Raw genomic sequence first — 25,286 nt, 5'->3', positions numbered from 1 at the left:
ACAAATGTCGACTTGGATTTAAAAGTTATTCTTAAGATCTCACATGAAAAAAAAAAACCCCGACAATCTTTGTTTTCACTATCTTTGCCTGTGGATGGGATTTTAAAGACATGATACTGATAACAAGACCTACGATAGATAGATTTTTTTCTGTTTGGTCGTATTAAAATCGCCACAACTGCTGAGCAAGAATCCAAACTCTGACCAAGACAAAGTCTGCTCCATGACTTGCCCAATTGACCTCCCAGACCGTCTCTGTTATTTCACTATTCAGCTATTGGACTACTACCTTTGACTTCCCACACCACTTTCCTTCTTGCTCTCTCTTTCTCTCTATCTTTTCATCAGAGTTTTGAAATGTCTGAGAAATCCCCCAGAAACCGTCTGCTGCATCGTTGCCTATTGTATTTCGTTCTGTCTAGCAACAATGCAGCAGTGCTGGTTCAATTCCTGTCAAAAACAGACTTCAACTTTTTGTGTCCTCACGTGACTGTACACATCAGTTACTGACTTCGCGAAATGTCGGGCAAAGCCCTTTACTATCTGAACTCACATTTCACATTTTTGTTGTGAAAACAAACTCGCACTCTCCTAACCCCACCTACTTGCAGTTGTTTGCGTGGGTGGCCAGGTGAAGCAGCGGTTAAAAACTTGGCATCAACACAGGGTATGTATGCAGTACCCCGATCTAGAAGCTCAGTTTTCTGCGTGTGACGTCTGTTTATCTAGTTGTTGTTGTTGTTGTTGCTGCTGTTTGCGCGAAACACTGATGGCCATGGCCTCAAACATCCTCGTCGCGCCATCCGCGTGTTGTGTCAACAAACTACAATGACCTCGACAAACACGACTGTCAGTAATGTAGTCGTCAACACCACCACCATGACAACAGCACAATCAGATCAACACCATTGTGTCGGACAATACGACGGCTTCCCTTTCATGCCAGGCGCACCCAAACATGTGGCAGGCCTGGAAATACGGACACAAACCACCTTGGGCCCGGTGAGTAAAGATTATTCTCAGGAAACAAACCAATTAACCGTGGCTTTAATTACACTTGTAGTTAGCCACTTCAGCTCTTAAACCAACGGTAATCAGGCCTCTGTCAGAATTCAAAGTTTTCAAGGATTTCAGATCGTTAACATTCTCAATATTTTCTTCTAGTCAAGATGTCCCGTATTTTTCCTTTTTTTTCCACATAATATTTTTCTTTTCACAGTTGTTGCTGTTTAAGTCGATGTTTGATGAGATAGAAAGTTTGAAGTCTGCCAAATACGGGATTTTCACACCACCTGGATTGTCCACACCATTAATCATTTTCCCGATCGTCATTGTGTTTGGATCCGATTAAGCTGGCACAAATATTGGACACTGCTGACGCCGGCATAAAAAAAATCACGGTAAGCTGCTCAGCTTCTAACGACCGGCCATTAGGTTGAAGGAGGAGAAAAAAAAAAACTCGCAACATGAGAAAAACAATAGCGAGGTTTCTAAAGTGTAAATGCCAAGCTTTAGTTAAGGTCATGAAGAAGGGTTCAGATGTAGAGAAACAGTTTTTACTTTGAGTAGACCCACATTTCTCTCTTCTCCCAGCTTTCTCTCTCCTTTTTCTTCTCCCATCCTCTTCACTTTTATCTTCTGACCGTGACGTAGGAAACTGGAAATAGAAGATAAGAGAGAAAAAATAGGATTGGGACTGACAGCTGAGTGAGATACCCGACTAGAACAGTCAGACCCTGGGTGGGGAGCTTGACCGAGGCATCTGCACTTGTAGTCCACGCAGACCAAACCAAAACAAGATGTGTTACATTTGTGTTACTGCGTGGAGGGAATACCGGAGGGAACTTTCCCCTCCTCCCATCATGGCAAGGGAATCGATTTCTTCAAGCCCACCCTTGAATATACAGTTCCGACCGAGAAACAGATTCTTCGTCTGCAACGGAGATAACCACCAACCTTCCGTCTTGGTGATTTCCTTGACAATCGAACCCCGACTATCTGGGGTAGGAGCCGGTGAAGTGCACTTTAGTTCAATATTTTCGCATTTGACAGAATATTGTTGAAATTTTGACATTTACTTGTGACAAGGGATTTTACTGCGTATGTTGTTTTAACCAGTGACATGGAGTGATAGCATTGTTCTCTTTCTGTCTCATCTACTCTACTGTCCGCCATTGATGATAGGACTGATAGATTGCCCGTGCATGAGGAATGAATGCAAAAATATATTTTTGTACGTACTCATTCAACCATAAATCCACCGTTCACAGTTCACAGTATGTTCACTAAACCATCTTTTCTTCAATCGACCATGCTCAGGCAGAGGCTTATAAAATTATGACAAGAAAATTGGAAATTCAGATTTCCCTCGGCGTAGGCTACAATTAATCAATCTCTCTCATCAATAAGAAAAGGAAATAAAAAACAAACAAAAAACGCGGTAAACCTAGAAGTTATTTAGCAAAAGGGATAAAATCAAAGTGGGTGGAGAGCAAGGAGACAGCAAAAAAAAAAAAAAAAAATCCGTTCACGAGGTATGGATGATTTGCCTCCCTCTGAAAAAACATAAGACAGTGTAAATGGGAAAAAGAAGGAAAATAGATAACATTGGCAAACGGAGAAGTTGTCGATAATAACAGAATGGAGTAAAGCACGGTATAAGTGGGAAGAAAATTGGTGAATCACGCGAGAGAAGGAGAGAGGGAGAGAACTGAAGCATGGGCAAATCACATGAGGGGTTAGTGAGGCGTGAGAAGAGTCGGGTAGCGACTCACCCAAACGTGTCTGAAGTGGATGGAAGGTTAGTGAAGCTCATCACAAGTGGAGGAATGGTAAAGACAGGGTTGATCATCTTTACCTAGCTTTGTGTTAGGTCTTGATGTCTGTCAGTCGAAGGATGGTCTGAGCTATAAGTCATTATTCTGTACCATAGCCAAATGCCAAAAATATCAAAAAATCCTCGATCTTGTCAATGGCGCCGGTGTTTGGCAGGTGAGACCAAGTGAACAGGAGGAAAGAGGAGAGAGAGAGAGATTGCATCGATTCTGGCCTCCAGAGGAAGTGGCACAACAATTACAGAACGAGTTTCTACTCATTTAGTTCTGATTAACTTTCCAGACACCCGTTTTCACCTTTTCCAGTCCTAGATGAATTTTTTTTTCTTTAACGACTACGATTCCATGACCACCTCTCCACCCACGTTTTCTGTATCGTATGGAAGTCTGGATGAGGTTAGACCTGCCATGCCATCTGCCTGCTGTCTTTGGCGATTGTCATCCACCTTTTGCTGCTAAAATCATTGATGGAGGCAGAGCTTGGGTGTGGTTTTAGTTTTCCTTTGACCTTTGCACTCATCTGGGTGCTGTAATTACTCCTGTGTCCATTGATTACAGATGGCAGTATCGTCGATCTACTTTGTTACAGTTCATATACTTATGCTACTTACCTTCTGCTGTAGTTGTTTCCATTGCAAGTTATACTGTTGAACTACTCTCCAACATTTTTCTAGTATATTGTTTTTCAAAGACTTACCTCCTCCTCATTGTAATATTAATCAGACCGACACATTTAGGAAGCACAGTTATACTCTTGATTAAAAGCACTCATTGTATTGTAGGGTCACGTTTCTGAAAGAAACAAATTTGGAAGAAATTAGGAATCAACAATAATTTTTAAAAACTTGAAAAAATCATCTGCCCCTTTATTATAGAAAATTTAATTTATATAAAGGTGGTCACATTCAGGAAAGACTATGCAGACAATACAGCGCCTCAAACACGAAACATGTCAGGATTATAAAATTTTGGAAAGCATCCAACAAGGTTAAGTCTGCACGGATATCAAGAAGCTGTTCTGTTCAAAAAAAAAAAAAAATTAGTAAAGAAAAGAAAACAATTGTAAACATTCAGTTTCCCAGACCGCGGATCGAATCTTCTCTGGAACACATTACGTTTGCCTGATCGTTATGCTCACAGGATGTTTGGCAATGTTGAAGCTGTCGCTTTTTTTGTGAAATCTTTTGAAATTCCACCTCTTGAAGTTCGACGCCTTCAACAACAGCAACAATACATATTTGTTTTATTGCTCCACAGTATACTGCCTCCAGCGCAGGAAAGAGAAAAAAAAAGGTTTCTAAGTGCATCTCACGATGGGCGTCAGCTCCGGCATCCCACACGTGCCAAGGGCAGATTAACAAGCCATCCCTTTAGTGCCAAGGGCAGGCTACCGCAGTCCTGCAAGCACTAGGGGCACCATCACCAGCATGTCATGTCTGACAGCCATCGTTCTCGCGAAACCATTCCAGAGATAATTAGCTCCAATGTCCCTAAATCAAGCAAATTGACGGCCCGTGCAAATAGGAAACTGTGTTTCCGAAATAAATAGCTGTCCTGTACCGGAACTGCACGATGAGAATATTTCAATCTCCTCCACCCTTAAAAATGTTTCACGCAGTGAGATGAACTAAAGTATGTTAACCTGGACTTTTTGTAAGACAATCAAGCTTGAAATCACTTCTAAACTTCTGTCATCTATCTGTCACCTGTCGTGACTGTTGGAAAAAGATGGAAGTCGGGAAAGTTTTTTCTGTGATACTCATGGTAATGTTCTGACTTTTAAAACTGAGATGAACTTTTTTAATTCCAACATGGAAACATTTTTGTTTCAATCATCTCGGTCTTAAAATAACTCCTGAGTTTGTAGGTCAGAAATGAACACCAAAACCTTCACCGAAAGGTAATTTGAACCGCGAAGCAACACAAATACTCTTTGATATACCTTGATATGATGTTTCCTTGGAGGCCTTGACCACGAAACAGACAAAACAGAATCAAAACAATTTTTAGAGAGGCGGATCTGTAGAGTTTGGTGTGTTTTTATTCCCATGTAGTCTTTAATCTCTGAAATCCATCGCGATTTTGCGTTCGAGGGTTCGAGTTCCAACAAAACACAAAAGCCGATGCAGGATCTTTCTCTCAGGAGTGTAACGAGAGCTGGGAAACGAACCGAGCGATCTTTGATATGGTTTGACAGGATCTTTTGCTCGGGGCCCTGGACAAGAGCAGAATCCAAACAAAACGGAATGAAATCCAGGTTGCGAAGAGGAGAAGTGAACACATGGCCGCAGGCTGAGTGAACAGTGACTTACCACCTGTCACGTCTGTTCTCGTTCCGCGTGATTAGCGGCCAGGGTGAGTTCCAGACTCGTCCTCCGTCTGTCTGTGGCCCCCGGGCCGGACACAGCCCGACAGACGATCCAACAAACCCACAGTTAAAGTCACATTAAGAGCATCACGTGGTACAGGACTGGCTTTGGCTCAGTCCCAGTGCAGACGTTTGAACGAGGACAAACTGGAGTGACTGGAATACAGGAGAGAAAAAAAAGTCTTGAAAAATCTGTTCTTGATTTTTTTCAAAGATAAAAAGCTTTACTTTCTTGTCTCAGACTAGACTCAAAATCCTCTTGGTCTTTACCGAAGCTGAAAAGTAGGATTTGGAACAATCCTGGGAACACAATGAAAGGTGGACAACATTAAAAGGAAACATTAACACGGGACAAGAGGTAGTTATGAGAATAATGGTAAATAATTTGATAACTGCTATTTATTTATAGGGTATAAGCACATGCATGTATTGCACCAACTTTTATAAAAGGAGATTTCATCCTCAACTGATAAACAATTTTAGACACAGATTTTGGAAGTTTAAAGTAGGTCATTAGGTCAATAGAGGAAGAGGGTGTGAATAAATATTTTAGAAATTCTAGTGGGAAGAACTGTAGATAAAATATAAGTTATTTCACATAACATGGCTTGAGTAGTTCACACTTACATAAGTCAGTTCTTCCAATGGAGGTATGAAGTCACAGAGGAGAGAGAGAGAGGGGTACACAAGGCGTGGAGCTGATGAACCACTTTCCCAGGCGCCGCGTGTAGCCTTATATTGATCCTCCACACCAGACCTGTGCGCCAGCTTAATACCATGTTGCCAGGTCCTTCATCTCTGGCCATGATGGCTGGATATAGCAGAACATCGACTGGTCAACATATCGCCTGTCACACGCAGTCTTGTCCTCCTTCCACCATTTTGTTCCTACACTCAGACCCACAATGGAGGCTGTGATGACAGGAGGGACAATGGGGATGAATGACAGACTCTCACATCGCTTTTGAGGTTTCAGAAGAGTTCGGAAGCCATTGTACATCTGCTCAATATTTCATCGCTCCGTCTTGTATTTTTTTTTACATTATTTTTATCCTCCTCCTCGTCCTCGTCCTCGTCCTCATCATCATCTCTTGTTGTAAAGAGAAGGAAGACGCAGATGAGAGGGAGAGAGGGAGGAAGATTATCTCGAGGGACGTGTGCTGAATCACTACCTCACTCCATGTCATCGTTAATCAGCAGGAGGATAAACTCTGCCAAGGGGCACTTCCGGTGGAGCTGCTGCGATGTACAGTGATTCTGACGAACGGTGAGTCTCCGTCCCACAATCCATCGCTTCTGGGGAAAGTCATAAACAGCTTCGCCCTCTCTCTTCATCTTTTTTCATCGGTTATCTACTAATTGCACACACTGCTCAGTCGACTTGTGTCTTGCCTGCAGGCACTGTACAAATTTTAATTACAATATTTCTGAAGCCGAAAAAAGAAATCTCTGAGAAGACCCACTCTACTATTACAGAAATAACAAATATTTCGGCTTATTTTGTTTTGTTTTTTTTTGTTTAATTATTTATTTTGGAAAGTAAGCCTCTTTTCCTGCTCTTTCATATCTCCATCAGTCTTCTTGTCAAGAAAAAATAAATGTGGAAGTGTTCGCAGAAGATGGTCTTACATTTTGAGGAAATCGTGACTCTCGCAAAAAGAAGTCGAAGAAAGGTTTTTGTGGTTTCTGGGAGCAGAGACTGGTATCGATGGCACCTATTCTCGGCTCCCTTGTCTTCAGGCTTTTTCTCGCGTTGTCACGCTTAGCTGCGAGATCTCATTTCGTATGGCGTTTAAATCTTTGCCCTTTGACTCGGTTTACTTGTCAGACATTTCCATATTGAGCGCCGCGCTGCTCTTCCCACAGAACTTTTATTTTTTGGAGAATTTGCTGCTTGCTGGTTGTTTATGAACCAGAAGAATCGCTTTCGTCTGTCATGTAGATAGAAACCAGCAGGGAATGGCGCAGAAATCAGAAAAACCTATACCCATTTTATTTATGGATGGGATTTTTTTCCCCCGAAGTAATATTTTGTACTGTCAGTGACTGCTCAACGTGTGTCACGTGCGATTGATTTGGATGCTTGGTGGAAGTCCAGATGTTGCTGGCAAGATGTTGCAGAGCTTTATTCTCCAGATCATGGAGAAGATATTGTGCGAGTTATTATTAAATTTGTTTTATAAGGTTGCTGGTGGCGAAAATGCCAGTGACAGGAGTTGTCATTTGTATACTGGGGTAAGTAAAAAAAATAAACTGGTGACGGAAGATTCTAGAAAACTGAGCTCCCACGCACACAAACACACAAAGAGAGAGAGGAGAGATAGAGCAGACTTTATCAACAAAAGCTCTACAACCCTTTGTTCTGAACCCTCCTTACTTATCGGTGTCGTCGATTTGTTATCTGTCTCGTCGGTGTTTTATGTGTCTCCTCAGTGTGTCACGTGTCTCCCCGGTGTGTCATGCATGGACACGGCCATTGTGCGCCAATTCATGTTTTCATGTCGCGCCGTGTGATGCCGCCTTTAGCACAATCTTCAAGCACTTCTGGCTCGGTGCCAGACTCCTGACTGTTTCTGTGGCCTTGTGATATGACGAGTGCCGAACCCTCGGTGCCAGCCCAACCCTGTTCCAGCAAACATGGCGACAGAGGCTTCTTCTTTCCACGCACGACCGTTTATTCCATCTCGTCTGATAAACTCACGGATACCTAGGTCTGGAACCGACAGGCTGCTAGTGTCTGTGGTCTACAGATGGGCGTTTCTCACGTGATTCCTGCTATCTGTAGACTCTCTGCCGCCCGCCAAACTGTGTGCATCAAGTCTGGACCACCAGAAGGCAGTGTCAGGACCTTGAAACCGAATATTTTAAAGGGTAGTTACACACGGCCTGTAATTTTCTTTGGATGCGACATTTTCTTTCAATAACTGGAGGCGGCAAGCTTTGTTGTTGGGAAATGGGAAATGGGCAGTTGTTCAACAGATGCTTTTTTAATTTATATTTTCCTTTCTTCTTTCATTGCTTTCTCTTCTTTTCTTTGTTCCTTTCCCCCTCATCCTTCTGTTATCCCTTATTTCTCTTCTTTCTTCATGACTATATCGCATAAACATGTGTGTGTGTGTTATTTTATCGAAAGAATAAAAAACAAATCCATAAAATAAATCACAATCTCTCGTGAGAACAAAATAATATATTTCACATAACATAGTTCACATAAAGAAACACACACAAACACACATACATAAATGTAAACGTACACTAAAATGCACTCGGTGACGTGTTGGTGCGGTGCAGCTGACGTCACCATCTCTATGGTACGCACAACGAGGTCAGACCTTGACCTACACTGTTCGTAGCGCTGTCAGCTCGAGCTCGCTACGTCACTTCCTCTCTCGGGAAATACAAGGACCGTCCTCCTCTCCACGGTCGCCATCATCATTCAGCAGAACGGCGTCCGCGGTAAGGAGAGACAATAATTTACGACTCTATCGCTTCAACAGCAATTTCCTCCTTTGAAAAAAAATTCAGTGGCAGTTGCCAGGCAACGCGACATTAGAATATAGTTTCCGATGGCTGGAGGCAGGTCGGACCAACAGAAACTGGACTCAAAAAGTTTAGAGACTGTTCAGTTCACTTCCCAGTCGTTTGTTTCAGCGGTCGTAACCATTGGTTTCAGTAGATGTGTTCACTTCACACTTACATGAATGTGGGAAATATATTTATATTTTAAAGATTTTATCCGTTAATAATTAATTGCAAATTAGTCTTATGTTTTAACCAACCGTTCATAATGTTTATAGAAGTCATTCATCGTTAGTGCTTCTGTCTTTAATCTGCCTACACTTAGTAGAAGAAACAAGAGTAAAAACAAACATAAAAAGAATGACAAGAATTGCATCTTGAAGCCATGATGACCATGGCGAGCAAGGTGGAAGCGTGTTGGGAAGCGTGTTCTCTAACAACCTGGGTCTTGCTAAACTGTAATGGCCATGACAGACCGGCATTTCATTTAAAGAAAGAATTGATTGGACGTTCACAAGACTGGACAACTTTCTGTTGCGGTGATCCTTGATTGATTTCTGGGGAAAAGCTAATCCTTATTCACTCCTGCGTGCTTTAGAAGCCTTGTGGTTAGTTAGTCGATCTGTCCGTCGGTCGGTCGGTCGGTCGGTCGGATGGTCGGTTTGTCATATACGCAATAGAGTGAGATTAGTCTTGGAAACATTTGACATAATCTCACTCCTAGGGTCCTCTCTTGATAATCTGTGTGTCTGTGTGTGTGTGTGCGCGCGCGTACTTGCTTATATTTAGGTTGAGGCCGACATTGCCATTGTTTGTCTTGCAAGCAGTTCTTTGCAATCTGAAGTACCTTCTCTCATCCTCCATGGCTCCAGCCGACTCCACTCCCTCCCCGCCAAAGCCTCGCGACGTCATCTGCAGGCCTGGAGACGAATGAAGTAGAGTTTAATGAACACTAGCGCCACCACCCCGCTCTCAGACTTTCCTTTTCCCCAACTGAAACCGAAGACTAAATGGGATCACTCTATACTCTTGGCTACTGAACCCTCGCATTGAAGTAAAATTTATATCAAGATCCATTTACTTGTCCACTGGCGACACCTAGTTCACGTCTGCAGTCCATCCTCATTACAAATAAGTAAAAGGTTGCTGATATATTAATAAAAGTATCCATATTATCAGAAGATGACCAAAACTGTCTAAAGTTTTTTTTTTTAATTTCATGTAAAAAAAGAGATATGAGCACCAGATATGAGTATGTCGTCATGGTAACAGAGATCGTGAGAGTATGTCATCAAGGTAACAGAGACTGGGTTTTTACTTTTTTCATCTGATCCTTTCTGTTTCATCGACTGCCAGCCTCATCTGTTTACTGCCATAACGGGTTCTTTGCTAAATTCGTCGGTGAAAAGGTCAGACAGTCTATCCTCTCCGCTTCTGAATGTTTTTAATATTACTGATCTGTTTTAACTCTTGTTTTTTTATTTATTTCCCAGAGGCAATCATTAGATTGAGAAGCCAGCAATGACTGTCACCTGTGTGCTCCTTTTTTTGTTTTTAATGGACTTGCTTCTGATTTGATCACATTGTGTATCGTGCATCGTGTGTTGTTCTTTCTTTTCTTATTTTAAAATTTTTTTTATTTGTTTATTGTTTGTTTTTATTCGTTCTTTTTTTTTTATTGGTTTATTAGTTTGGGTTTTTTGGTTTGATCGTTCGTTTGATTTTCGGGCGTTTTTTTATTTGCGTCGTTTCTTTCTTTTTTATTTGTTTGTTGTTTAGCTGGCTGATTGGGTTATATTTTCTGTCTTTCTTGTTCCCTCATACACATGTTTACATGTCTGTAGACCTGTTGTCTGCACATAGGGCCGACATCTTGATGCTCCGGCAGAACCGAACGCTTTCTTCCCTTTTTATGTTGGTGTATGCCCCTAAACATCAGGCTTAAGTTCGTGAGAAAATGGTCTGCATACTGAAGAGATGCTTTGAAGGCTAATCGAACGAATAAAGTCTGTGCCGCCAGTTTTTGCTCCTGCACCCGCCTGTCGGTTGCTTAGGAACCAGACAATAAACCTCAGATCTTCTCGCTTCATTGCAGCGCGGGGACAAGGGAGCAGTAGATGTTCCTCCCTTGAATAATACCCCGGGCTGTGGGAACTGAGTATTATGCTAATTGTATTTTCCAGCAGCATGTAAAACTGCAGGTCCCTCATTAAATTAAAACAGACAACTTCATATCAACATCAACATTTTTTAAAAATAATATTAAATTAAATTATCATCATCTAGAGAGATTAAAGTCAGCTTTCTTGCTACTTCATTTTTTTTCAGTTATATTTTCTGTATGTAGCAACATTAAAGAAAATATCTCTTTTTGTTCTGTCACAATCGAAATAAGCAGGATACATTTCTCTTATTTTGCTAATTTCCTCCATTCCAGAGATTTTTTTTTCATGAAAACACTCAGCTAGTCAGTCGAGCGAGGAGTTCTCAATCATAGTCGTAACGAGGGTTGGCCACCCGACTGAGACTCGCTCACGATCTCAACCTTTTATGAGCTTTTTTCTGCCCTTCACAGAGCTGCACTACAGATGCTGTAAATCTGTCATCCAGGATGCCGTGAGCACGTGCTTGGAACAAATCGAGTTTAGGAAGATTGGGTTTGGGTGGCACGGGCTGGAAATATATATCATAACTGCCATCACTACACTTCTGGTGTTACCACCCCACCTCATCCCACCCGCAACTATTCCTCGTCGTAGCCTATCGTCTGTCTGACGAACAGCAAATCGACAAAAATACATTTATGCAATTAGTAATTACTGTTATAATGAATACATTTTAAAATACAGTCTCAGTGAACTATGGAGATGGATTTCTCCCACCCACCCCTATCCTGTCCAAAAACTTGAGATTTATGGACGAACATGATGTCGCTTCGCCATGATTTACTGCTGATGTTAGTTCTGGTTGAGTTGACTCAACTCTACCCCACCATCCTCCTCCCGGGCTGTGACATCATCGCAGAGTTGTTCTGGTGGCCGATGGGTAGGATGAGCGCACAAACAAGCTAATTGGTAATTAAACAACAAATAAATGAGTTTTTAACAGGGTATTATGAAGTAGGGTTGAGTGGATTTCATGATGATGATGATGATGATGATGATGATGATGATGATGATGACTTCTATTTAGGGCCGACAATGGCAACAGTCACCGATGGTTGTAAACGTGAAATCGATTCAGCTCTGCAGAGGGCTTTTGTTGATGTTTATGGCGGTAACATAAAACTGCAAATCATTTTCTTTTCACAAAGCCGTCCCAAAGTTGTCGAGTTCGAAGAGATTGAGTTTGCCAACGAATTATCGAAAGCACTCAAAGCTGCTGTAAAAGCGGATCGCTGGCCGGTCTATTACGTCATCAACCCGGGTTTCAGAGCCTGTTTATGAACTCCAGGAAAACACACCGAGTGGATGGTGGAGTAGAGAGTTTTACCCGGGACTTGAATGGGGTGGATCGTTCCTTCCAATTGACGTTTTGTCCTTTTTATATTCCGTATTCCAGACCTGATACTGAAATCTTTTTAACTCATGAATGATCCATCTCGCTCTTGTTCACTATTTTATCTCTGAAGAGTAATTTACATAAATTGGTTTGATAAATAAATCAATTAACATGATCTGTCATTGTTTCCAAGGCTGAAACCCTCATGAAAGAAGACAGCTGAACCCAAAACCCTGGTCCAGAAGTCACTAACAGAATATAATATATTATATTATATATTACCACCAATCTAACTTCCCCCAGGTTGACATTCAGTGCATCTACCAGATCATATCACACCATCAAAGTCAGCATCCTTTTAGCAGACAAAAATATTGCCTTCCTTTTTTTCTCTCTTTCTCTCTTTTTCTTCCGAATTCCGAATCTTTAAGTGTGATATAGCAAGCCAGCTACAGAGGGTTAAGGGAAATAAAACCCATTCGAATGATTAAGAGGCTAAAGAAAAGAGAGGAAGATTTACTTGTTAATCACTTCTGCCCTCGGCGAAAACCTTCGACCGATGCCGGAGTCTAAACGCGGCACTTTTTTTTCACACGCTTCACTCACAGACACTTCCGCTCGTCGCCGCGGATGGCGGAGCGGGTGGAATCAATAACATTATTTGTCAGTAGCATCTTATAACTAATGGAAGTCAGTGACGTCAATACCTCATCCACATGTTGGAGGTGCTTCCTTTCTCCTTTCTTCCATGGACGCGTCCATGTCCTGCTCGCAATTTTACCTGACTTCCCTTTCTTCCCTCCAAGCTTTCCTTCCATACACTCCAAGCCTGTGTCGGCATGACCTAACGGCTGTGCAACTGAAATAATGGTAATAAGAAGAATTTAAAAGATTCTTATGTTTTACCATCAAAAATGTTTTGACTGAATTTTATTTTATTTTATTTTATTTTATTTTATTTTATTTTATTTTACAGGTGACGGTGTGGATGAAATAATGAGTAGTAACAGCCATGCGGAGCCAGAGCTATAGCTTTCTTTCTGTCCTCCTGGCCTTCGTCGTGCCTTCAGTAATGGGTGAGACTTGAAAATATTTAAATAAATATTCCTCCTCCTTTTTGCTTGTCCCTCTTTCTCTCTGTCTGTCTGCAAACTCCTTTGTTTCTCCGTTTCTTCAGCTTGTCAAAATTTTCGATTTCTTGTTCTCACCTTTCACCTTCTATTGTCTGCGGGAAGAAAGTTGGGAGGTGAAAGTGCTGCTGTGTGTGTTCTGAAGGAAAGAAAGTAAGTAAATCCATCTGAATCTCTATGGAAGCTTGAGATAGACTGTGTTTATGTGGCTTGTGTATACGTGCTGTACCTCAGGTTCTGTGGAAGCTTGAGACAGATGGACTGTGGTGGGATGCTGGGCTGTGAACGTGCTGCAGGCCAAGTCCTCGGGAAGTCTGAGAGCGGAGGAGAGAGAGAAAGTGGGAGGAGGAGTGAGAGAGGGGGAGAGAAATGAGAGGAGAGAGGCAAGAAAGAGAAAAAGGTTATTTGTGTTGATCTGTCGCTGCTGTGCAGTTGTCTTGTTGACATTACACGCTTATCGTTTCCGATGATCGAAAGTTACCTTTCCATAAATAAACATACACGTCAGCACTGAGACCTCAAACATTCTGACGGAATTGCGCCGCTGCTACGTGTGTGTCCGGGAGTGTGTGTGTGTATATATATCAGAGCCTGTATTTACATATATACTTCTTGTGTGTGTGTGAACATTAAATGAGAGCGTTATCTATGTGCGTGCGTGTAAAAGAGAGGAGATGTCTGTAAGGATGCCCAGACACTCTCTCTCTCACACACACAAACACTTTTTGAATCGTCTGCCCGTAACGCCAGACCGTGACGTCATACCTGCAAGATGCTAATCTCCCACAACTACTACCACCATCACCACCATCACCACCATCACCACCATCATCACCATCACCACCATCACCACCATCACCGCCCACTTCCTCTCCTCCGTTCAACTAGCGACCTCGAGTTTCTCCCCTGAACAGTTGCATCTGAGGTGAATTCGTTGACTGGTGCTCTATGTGCCTGGTCACGCAATCTCTGAATCTTGTAAGCCCTCGGTATAATGTGGGGAGGTTTCTCACCTCACAGTCGTGTGCTTAGTATTCTGGACTCTTGAGTGAAAGGTCAGGGTGCGACTCACGTTTGTCAAGTCAGAAACAGGAACCTGATCATCAGGGAGGGTCAAGACGGGCTTAGTTCCAAGACATACGATCCTTTCCTATTTTCCAGCTTACCTTTTTTTCATCCAGTTTCCAACAACGTGGTAAAGAATGTATTCAACAGAGTCTTAAACTCCTCCAAATAAATTTAATCCTGAGCCTCCAATTATAATCAAGGATCGATGATATAGGCTGCAAGAGCAACAAAAAAAAAAAAAAAAAAAGAGAGAGAGAGAGAAGGAGCAGGTTTTGAGCCGTCTATAATCATATTTTATCTAATGGTTCATTTATTATTTTTACCTTCGTTGGTACCGGTCGTGAGATGCCATGGATGGCTCCCAAGTACTTCCAGCTGTTTACTGCTTCGAGACACGTGATCTTGTCCACAGTTATCGGCAAGATATCTGACTACATCATCAATAGATGTGCGGCTGTCCGTATCTGCCTCCGCTAGTACTCGGGATGGAAGAAGTTTAATGTTTTAAAATTATAACAAAAAAAACCTAATTCGTTATTTAAATTCTTCAGGAAAGCCACCCAAATGGAGATTTTTTTCAATGGGAAGGAAACGAAGTTGAAAAACTTGGATAATGATGTCGTTAAACAAGACTAACGATGATCGTAAATCGGAAGACATCGCTCTGATCATCAGAGTCGACTCACTGTGCAGGTAATTGCTTCAGCCGCGATGATGTCATCCTGTGCACTTTAACAGTTTTAAAACGAAAAAATGGCGAGGACGTCAAACACCGGGCAGCAAGTGTCACGTGGCTAATGAGAGCAGGACTCAATAAATGCAAGTCATGTGTGTCTGTCTGTGTGTGTGCGTGTGCTCCGGCAGAAACAAAAGCAAAACAAGAAAAACTGATGCGTTTGCAGGCTTGAAAAAGGAGATGGGACAGACTGTCAAGGCGACAAGATTAAATTAGGGCCACAATCCTGCTTCCTCAACAGGACCTAGACGGCCCCTGAACTGGGCTTTTAATAGAGAAATAAAATGCAGGAAAATTAGAACATAAAAAGGAAGGGAAGGGAGAGATAAAAGGACGGGCAGATAATCGTTTACTCACCCCTCTCTCTCTCTCTCCAACGCTCTCTCTTTCTATGTGTGTGATGGGCGGTCATTCTCATGAGTGAGTGCGTGAGTTCGATTACTTTATGGCAGAACCAGGAACTTCTGAAGAACACACAGATTGGTGAAAATTAATAAATGCAATTTGCGATAGACGATATTGTCTTGCAAGCTTACTCGTGCCAGCTGTTCAGATCATGAAAATAGACCGGGTAGCCTCGCTTCTTCTGAAAAGAAAGCTATGGCAAAGCAGTAAACGTCAAGTAAATGTTTCATCAAACATTATAATTTTGATATTCCTTTCCCCCCTCCTCCTTCATCATTTTCAACTTTGAGGTCATTAAGATTCTGGGTAATTAAAATCGAAAAGCAATGCCTGCTCTTTCGACAGAGCATTTTGAGAAATACGGACGCACGCGAAATAATTAATTTTGTGGCTGGCAGCAGGATCTGATGTCCTGCACATGACTATCTCTTGCAACTACTCAGAGCTAAACCCTGCAATTTTGTCTCAGAATGTCGCTGTCACGTCTTCTCGTGTACAGACAGATGCAGGATTATTGTTAACTGTGTTCACAAAAGTCTTTAAACGAATTTTTATTTATTTATTCATTTTTCATTGTTATTTTTGCAAATATCTGCATCTGAAACTTTACTTGACAGGACAACGTGGTTTTCTCAATTTTATAAACGGGATGTGTCCTCGGGTGTCGAGGGCTGAACTGATTTTTGTATTGGGAAAGACGATAAAAAGGGGTTGGTGGGGGGAGGGGACAAAAACACCAGACACGTGTGAAGTCTTTTGTTCACTGCACGTTCCTAAACATGTCCATTACCTCGTTCACACGGCGCCACATCCCAGCTACTTTTGTCGATTGCCTGAAGCTCTGTGTAGGATCCCATCCCACCCCGACATTTCTGATATTTGCCAGGCCCTATAAGGACAGGAGGGGAAGGATGGATAGCTCAGATTTCTTGTCGGCCTGTTTTGTTTGTTTTTTTTAATGTCAGATCTCACTGCCAGCATCTTACTGTATCTTAAATATTATATCTCATATGTATCTCATATTTGTAATTGCTCCTGTGGGGTTTTGCGCATCTGGATTCCTTGATGTTTCACGTGTATCTCAGATGTCTCTAGCATCTTGTCTGGGTGACATGTGAGAATGGTTGGCTACCTGTGTGAGTGAGCTCTTGGCTACCTGTGTGAGAGTTTGGCTACCTGTGTGAGGGATTTATTTGACATGCGCCACATTTGCAGCTGACCAGTTCACCTTTCAAGCTAAATATTTTGCTCTAACTCTGAGACACAGTTTTAAAACAGCCAACTGAGAGTTCAGCGAGAGGCCGTCGCTCTTCTGAAAAAGGAGAATTTGTGATCGATTTGCCTAACAGGTTCCTAGACTTGTGGAATGCATGGAGTCAAACACACAAGAGCAAGAGAAAAAAAAAAGAGAAGAGAGAAAGTGAACGAGAGAGGTTTTTGCAGTCGCTGTACCAGCTTTTCTTGAACCGAGGATATTTCAAAACATGTTTTCTGAAATATTTTATTATTTTTGTTTCTTTCTTTGAAAAACGTTGTCCAGAATGGAAACATTCAAGACCATCAAGACAGGGTTTCTGTAGGGCCGACTGTAAGAAGGTGCACAGTGTAGTGCAAAGGTGGATTTCAGAAAGGATACTAAAATGATTTAGAAACAGTGATAAAACCGAGGCAGAAGTAGTTAAAAGAATTTCATTTCAGTTAGCTTAGAAGCTCTTTGAATAACATATTATTTATTTTCTTTCTCTCGCTCTGACAGCCTAATCAGAAGTTAATTTTTGCGACCATGAAACAGAGGGCTTAGAATAAGTTGTGAACAAGGCATCAAAGACTTGTATACTTGACAGCCATGACTTGTACACTTGTACTGAGCCTGCTAACATGTACACTTGTGTTACTTGTATTACAGTTGACTGTCTGGGATGCTTCACGTGCACGTCCATTAACTACAACAATCCAGAATGTGAAGATCCTTTCAACAACACCGGCACCTTCTGGGACGGCGACTGCTGGGCCGCCAGGAAAGAACGCAAGGGCAACTTCCCGGCCACCCAGTGCATCAAGATGATCGCCGAGGACAGTAAGTGCCCCCTCTTCTCCCCGATCATCAGTAGACGAGGACCAGATCCTAGTCAATTAAGCTGCTAGCCAAGGACATTAAACATTAAGTGTCCTGTCTTATCTCAGTGTTGCAAGTTCGGAACCACGGACCTCGTCATGAGAAATGGAGGTGATTGCCGAGGACAAGACGTGTCCTGTCTTAACTCTGGGCTTCAAGATAATAGCCACGACGGAATTCATGCTTCATCTTAAACATATAGCTACAGATGTTAAGTGTCCTGTATGATGTTGTAGTACCTGGGTCTTCAGTTGTACAAGTAGGCGTGAACTACATACATACTGGAGATTTGCCAAACTTCTCAAGAAACGATAAAACCTGAAAACAAGAGTAACGCAGAAAAGACACAAACACGCTTGTTTTTCAGTTGGATCGGGAACATAGAAAATGTTGGCACAATGCCCACGAAATCATTCCAAAACTATGTTTTGCACTCAATTTACAGCCGAGTCCGAATTTTGACCCTGTGTGTGCGCGCGCGCATGAGAGAGAGTGAAATGATATCTAAACGATAAGAAGGGTAGAAAACCTCTAACTTGGAAAGTTGTCTAAGACTGCTATTGTCAGTAACAAAATTACTGTTACTGGTCTGTTAGAACCTTGCGATGGTATTTTATTTCCGGTTTCTGTAAGCCTTTTCAATCACGAGTCATTGACGACGATTGAGAACTATCGACAGCTTCAAGCAGACTTCAATGTAACTGTCAGTGACCTGAAGGGTCATGGAGAGCAATCGTCGGTCAAGGCGACCCGCTGTCCGCCCTGTCCTGACCTCTTCACCCCGCGCTGCTCATGTTGCATTGGGCACAACGCCATCTGGCATGAATAAGACAACAGTGGTCCGCAATCTTCTTCACTGATGAATCTTGCTTTGCCAGGTCCTTCCACGATGGCCGAATCAGGGTCTGGAGACGACAGGGAGAGCATTAGCGTGATCCATCGATGTGGAGCGTGATGGCTATGGTGGTGGATCCATCATGGTGTGGGGTTGGGTGGGGACGTCCTGCAGAACATTACCTCTACCAGGTGCAAGGCAACCTGACAGACGTGGCATACAGAGAAAACATTTTACAGCCTCTGGTAATGCCAGCACTGCAGGCCATTGGACCACGCTCCGTTCTTCAGAACGACAGCGCCCGACCGCCCATGGTCAGGGTCGTCAATGACTTCCTACATCAGCATCAAGTCAACCACATGGACTCGCCGGCCTATTCCCCGGATCTGAATCCCGTTGAACATCTGTAGGATGTCCTGGGCCAGCGACTTACAGCCACTCACCCCCACACCCTAGCATTTGACCTCAATCACCTGTAGTAGTTTCTTCAGTAATAGTAGCAGGCAATTCCTCAAAGGACTCTGAGAACATGGGATCAGACTACAAGACAAAGAAGCCTTACCTGTACTCATGCCAATGGTGGAGACGCACCATACTGACTTTCCTTTTCTCTGATATCACTTTTCTGAACTTTAGAAACATGAGTTATATCAGTTCAAGCTCAAATCAAATTCTTGTTGTTAAAATAATTTCTTTCAATAAAATTGTCTAAAAATGTTTCTCTTAATGAACAAAGAAATGCTTTCATTCGATGTTATTGTCTGCGAGTTTATCGGCACAAAACAGAGACTGATCTTTCCAATATTTTGAGCAGGACATGACTGCATTATAGTTTCCTGTCTGATATTGATTCAATAGTGGTCTAGAAGTATGGTTGGGTGAAGGAAAGAATAACTGAGACTATATTCTCAGCTTTTTCCGCGGAAGGGGAAATGGAAAGTCTTGAGAACTGGTGTCCCTGTGGTACGTTAGTGTTCAGAAGCCACACTGCTATTGATGCATGACTGCAAGCTGGGCTTCGTGACAAGATCAGCGTGAAAAATCTCAGGATCGACAAGCGTGTCGCAACACAAAGCATGACCTCTCACCCGGCCAAATCCCGGAAATGAAACTTCACCGACCGATAAAAATTAGGCTCGTGCGTGGGACGTCTGAATGGCACTCCCAGATTTCTGGGACCAGAGGCAGCAATGCAAGTCCAGACACTTTGCCCAGCCAAGTGCTTTAACTAAAGGTCAAGGACGCCAGCCTCCTGTCTGAGCACGAAGATTGATGAGCTGGTACTTAGCGAACATTAGCACCCAGCCGGTGGTGGACAAGGTCTGGTGGCAGAAGAAAGAACACGGAGGTACCTGTCAAGTAGACCTTTTGAAGTCAATGGCTACAGTCATCAAACGACCAAGAGAACTAATCACCCGTTCCCTTCACAGGAATTACATAGCACGAAGCATCCTAAAAGTTACTAACGAACTTATCAAGATCGGATTAAAGTTTCGCCAGTAAAAGATGCGACTGGTTAAATCTTGAGAGATGAATAGGGGAAGACATTACTAACCACCGACAAACAGCAGCAAATTTGACCTGAGGTTGAACCCAGTTAGCATTTTTTGTTTTGTTTTTTTTCAGGGGACACGGGTCACACCATCGTTGCACGGACCTGCGTGGTGGACAACGGCGACACCAACTCCGAGACGGAGATCGGGCGTCTGAGCCACTGCGGGTGGATGCGGACCATCAAGTACGGCCACAAGAGAATGCGGGGCTGCATCCTGGCCTGCGACACAGACGGGTGCAACAGCGCCACGAGGCTGGGTGCTCCAATCAGTGATGTCCTTGCTGTGGGCTTCTTTTCCTTGGCTGTAGCCTGGACGCTGAGAGTGTGACCACCCGACTGTGCACCCGGCACCATGTCATCTCACGCTTTCTGCCTTCGCAAGTGTGGGTGCAATGAGTCAGTGACAGGGCGAAGGTGTCGGTCATCACTTGAAAAGCTCTGAGAGTAAGAAAACAATTTAAAGCAAGGATGTGAACAATAAGGTAGGATTCTGACAAGATGTATAGACTATTAATTATTTTCTAAAAAATAAAAATAAGTCTAGCCTTGCCGGCCCGTCATCGTCAACAGGCTTCCGAGAATGTCTCCAAAATGGTTTCAGGAATCTGATTACAGTCCTTCGGATAGCTTGTATCTCATATTGACTTATGGAAGTCTGAAGCGATCTGTTCCGTTATACCATACGACTTGCAGAACTGCATATGCACACGTGTGTGTGTTTGTGTGTGTGTGTGTGTGTGTGTTTGTGTTTGCGTGTGTGATTGCAAAAGAAAGTGCGTGTGCATGATTTAGTCTTCACTTGCGAGTGTGCTTGTGTGCAAGATGATGCTTGGGCAGGATGGTTTGTACATGATCGTTGTATATGTTATGAATATTATCTTCTTGTATGTGTACATGTACATGTATTTACTTTTTGTGGAAGACGATTACTTCCGTCTTGACTTCGCTCTGTAGTCCATCAACTGTCTCCTATCTGAATGTGATCAATTCTGAATGTAAATGTCTATGTCCTTACCCAGACTTTAAATCATTCTTTCGATCTGTCCTCACAGACTTTTAATTATTTTTCTCTCTGTCTCCCATCCACACATCCCTTCATCTCCGCTCTACCCCCTCTTTTCCATGTTTTCTCTTGTTATTTCATTTGTTTACTTCCCTTTTATTCTTGTTTTTTTCTGGTTTGATTTGTGATGTCCTCCAGTTTTAACTTTCAGACATTTTTATTTGTCCTTATTTCTGTTTTTCTTGTTTTATTATTTTCTCTATTCCAGCTTTTCTGCACCTTTCTTGTCTTCCTTCTCTTTGCGATTTCTTGTTATTTTGGAATTTATTGTAAATGTAATCCTTCATCTCGTCACATTTATTATCTTTCTGATGTCTATTTAACCTTCCTCTTGTGTCTTTCTATGTACATGTGTGTTATAAAGATCTTGGTCAAAGACATTCTCTCACTCCATTCTTCACTTTGATATCCACTTTTCTTTCTCTCTTTTTGTCTGTTTTTTTCTCTCTCCATTTTTATCTCTCTCTCTTCCTTGTCCTCCATTTCTTACTGTCTCTGTATTCTCTTTTTTCCTATTTTATATATTTACATTCAGTCCTTTCTTTCTTTTTGTAATTTCTCAGCGTTCGTTTATTCTATTTTTTCCTTGTTGTTGTTCTGTGGTTGCATAATTCACTCGTGCTTTTCGGGACTTTATCAAACTTCTTGTTTAGAACACGATGGAAAAATAAAGACATAATGTTCAATGCTGTACACAAAGAAGACAGCTGTTGAGAATTCCTAGCCCTATAATTAAAGTCTTTTCTCGAAACACAAAATCGATGAGACAGATGAGCCTTTTATTTTCTAAACCCAACGCAGACACTGAGTAACAAATGCAGCAGCTGTCACAGGAGAAACAAATTGATGAGAAAATAGCCTGAAGCCTTCTTCGTTCCTGCTTCTCTCACAAAAAACAAACAAAAACAACTTTAAACTCAACTTTCGATCACCTGTTTGAAGTAGTGCGTGCGACATCTCCTGTAGTGTGGGCACTACCATCTTCCAGAGTTACAGTCTCATTTAGTTATCTCCCCGTGGCCGTTGCATGGGAGTTGCGGGCCCTTTTCATTCAAACTGTTAAAAAGAAACAGAGTTATCGTTCCTTTAAAGTTTAAGGCGAAGATATTTGGGTACAGCTGCTTTGTATTTCTTGGTTGTGTTGCTAGAAAGATTTCTAAATGCATGTTGACTAAATTTGGAACCGTACAACAATCTTGTAAAAATCAAAGAAAAAATATTCTTGTTGCTTCTGTTGTATTGTTGACTTGTTTTGAAACTTCAACACTAACAAATGCGAACTCTTCCCTAATGGCTCTGAGTCTTGAACAAAACCCGTCAAGTGAGTCTAGCATTACTATTTGTTGAGAACTGGCTAAAGGTGACCAGTTCAGGTTATTAAATTCAGCAATGCTAATTTCTCCTTTGAGAGGTAAAGGGAATGAGTATTGGGGGATACCTCTGATGCAAAATTGCAATCATAATTGTTTGATGAGAATGTGCTCCTCCTAATGGTCATTTCTAAAAATAAATACGGGAAAGGCTGTGATAAAATGGGATGAAACTCGGCAAAAGGAAATGTTCTGTCAGACATATAAGCAGATGACACACCCAGAGACTGTCCCAGACAAGGGACGGGTGTTTTAATCCTCGCTGTCTCGGAGAAAAATCACTTTGTCTCTTTTTTTTTTTTCATCCAAGTTTTCTTGACCGTGCGATGAGGGGAAACTGATGTTTCTCGTAGCTACATCACGGTAAAATAGCCGGCCAGGTAAACATGCTCAAGACCAGATCTGAACCAAGAACAGCCAATCCTCAGGGTTGGCGACAGACCGTCTCAGGGCCTCCATGAACCTCGGCTACTGACCCAAGACAAAATACAGACCTAAATACTTTCTGACATGCTTTGCACGTTAGGTCCTCGCTTTGCGATGTCTAAATTTGAAAAAGACATGTTTTATATTCAATGACAAGAACAAATTTAACCTTCAAGGGAATAAAATATACCAATCACGCACAAAAAGACTAGTGAACTCGTGTCAGCACACATACGATCGTCCACCCTGAATGAGAGATAGAATGAACCTTTAGAGTTTGGACAAACCTGGAAAAATGCACGTGCTGGTGACAAGCGTGCCAAGTTCCCTATGAGAAATATTTGACACAGTCACGTCTTGCTAGTGTCATCAGTCATGACACAGTCACGAGTCTTGCTAGTGTCATCAGTCATGACACAGTCACGAGTCTTGCTAGTGTCATCAGTCATGACACAGTAACAAAGTTTGCGAGCTCCATCAATCATGGCTCAGCAACAAAACCTGTCTGTGTCTTAAAACATGTTTCATAAATATTTATGTGACCAGCTTATGTTTATTAGTTCATAAAATTCTGTACATAAACCTTTTTGCTTGTATATTAAACACATTATCAACTGTATCTATCTTACTGGCTTTCGTATTCTTATCTTTTTTCTTCCACAAAACGTGAATAATGTATGTTCTTTTCTTATAATGAGGCACCTTTGTGCAAAATTAATTCAATCTATTGAGCTGTTTATTCGTCTGTAACTTTGGCCAAGTCTCAGCTTAAAATTTCTTTTTTCCTAGTGAATACCACAGAGAATTTTAAATGTTCCTAAACTGTGTTTAGACAGGAAGAGGGGATGACAACTTGCTAGCCTCTCACCACACCCGTCCTTAGAAACAAATCTTTTTTTTTTCAACAGCCAGGCGGAACAAACCATTTCTTTGAAGTATTTCGCTAGTTTCGAACTGTGAACACTTAAGTATAATACATATGAACGGGTAGACGCCTATTAAGTATTGCTTTTTGATGAGTACAATCCTTTCACGATGTAAATGTCTTGTTCCGCAACATTTCACTTGTAGACGCATCACTTTGAACATTGCATGGAAATTTTCCTTTGGGTGATTTTGGCCTAAATTGTTCCTCCAAGCAAAACACATTTTCATCTCAGCTCATTCCATGCACATCATCATCTAAGTTATGCATGGATCACATGATGTGAACGAAGGCTGCACATGTCACCAGCTTAGTGCAGTCCTGTTCACTCCTTCTTCATCCTTGCACATCTACTAAATGCCTTGTAAACCTCTGGACCAATTACATAGTGCAAATCGCTGGAAACATTAAGTATTTTTACACCACTGGCTAATTAAGTACTTTCAGACTAATTATAAGTATTTTCAAAGTACTGGACTATTTATTTTCAAATAAGTACTTTAAAAAACACTGAGCTAAAAAAATTTCTCTGTGCTAAGCAAGCATTTGTAAATCTCTGTAGAATGAACATTGTTCACATGTTGAACAATATTCGTCTACTGTTCATACTGGCACTGTGAGATTTTCGTTTGCATGACTTCTCTTGTCTGTCTTTCTACTGTATTTTTTATCATCAGTAACATGAATATGTCAATGGAGAACATTTACAAAGCTATAGCCATTTATTTATGGAAAATACTGAAATATTTATGTAATACTGACATGGCCAAGCGGGAAGAGAGACAGGCTGCATGTCGACAGGTAGGTAACTGGTGAACGTCTGTCTCCTGCTGGAGGGCAAAGGTCAAGTGTCTTGCTGCTCAGCAACCGGAGTTTTCGTGTGAAGCGTGTTTACTCTCATGAAACATGTTTACACTGGTGAATGTCGCATTAATAAACTGTTAGTAAGCTCTCTCGTTGCACTGTCATGACAATAATCAAGGTCTTTGTGACAAGTTATTAGTTTTGTTACTTTGTTCATTTCTTGCAGTCTGAATGTATTGCAGAATGAGAACTTTGAACCTGGAGGATGTGAGCAATGATGTGTGTGTGTAAAAAGTCCAACCTCGAAGTTGCTGACAAGTAGAGCTTAGCCTCTCTTCAGAATATTGCGGGATTTAAAAAAAATATTTTGAGAAAAAGACACGTGGCTTCGCCTAAATATTTACATAACCTAACCATATGTTAATGGCTGAAGCCATAGAAGGGAGCACCCAGAGGGACAGCTTCCAGCTGATGCTGACGAGGTGTCGCTGCATCCCATCTTATTGAACTCTGACCGCATGGGCAACTGGACTTTGACATTTTGTTTTAAATCGGCAGGTGAGAACTATGATGCTCAAAGGTTTGTATTTTATGGACGGATTGTTCACTCCAATCTACGAAATTAAGATCT

The 25,286-nt window shown here is 41.9% G+C and overlaps 1 protein-coding gene across 3 annotated transcripts in view; it reads left to right on the top strand.

Moving 5' to 3' along the window:
• Nucleotides 1-24,846, top strand: part of LOC112564705 — a 34,100-nt gene extending 9,254 nt beyond the window's left edge. For all 3 annotated transcript variants that reach the window (XM_025239710.1, XM_025239713.1, XM_025239712.1), the window contains exons 2-4: nt 13,199-13,298; nt 17,468-17,638; nt 20,139-24,846. In XM_025239710.1, the coding sequence (XP_025095495.1) occupies nt 13,235-13,298; nt 17,468-17,638; nt 20,139-20,395 (492 nt within the window). In that variant the 5' untranslated portion in view covers nt 13,199-13,234 and the 3' untranslated portion in view covers nt 20,396-24,846. The remainder of the gene's footprint in view (nt 1-13,198; nt 13,299-17,467; nt 17,639-20,138) is intronic.
• The last annotated feature ends 440 nt before the right edge of the window (nt 24,847-25,286 follow it).

Source organism: Pomacea canaliculata, linkage group LG5, assembly GCF_003073045.1.
Source record: "Pomacea canaliculata isolate SZHN2017 linkage group LG5, ASM307304v1, whole genome shotgun sequence".
NCBI classification, from domain to species: domain Eukaryota; kingdom Metazoa; phylum Mollusca; class Gastropoda; order Architaenioglossa; family Ampullariidae; genus Pomacea; species Pomacea canaliculata.
This window is presented reverse-complemented; position numbering and strand designations above follow the sequence as displayed.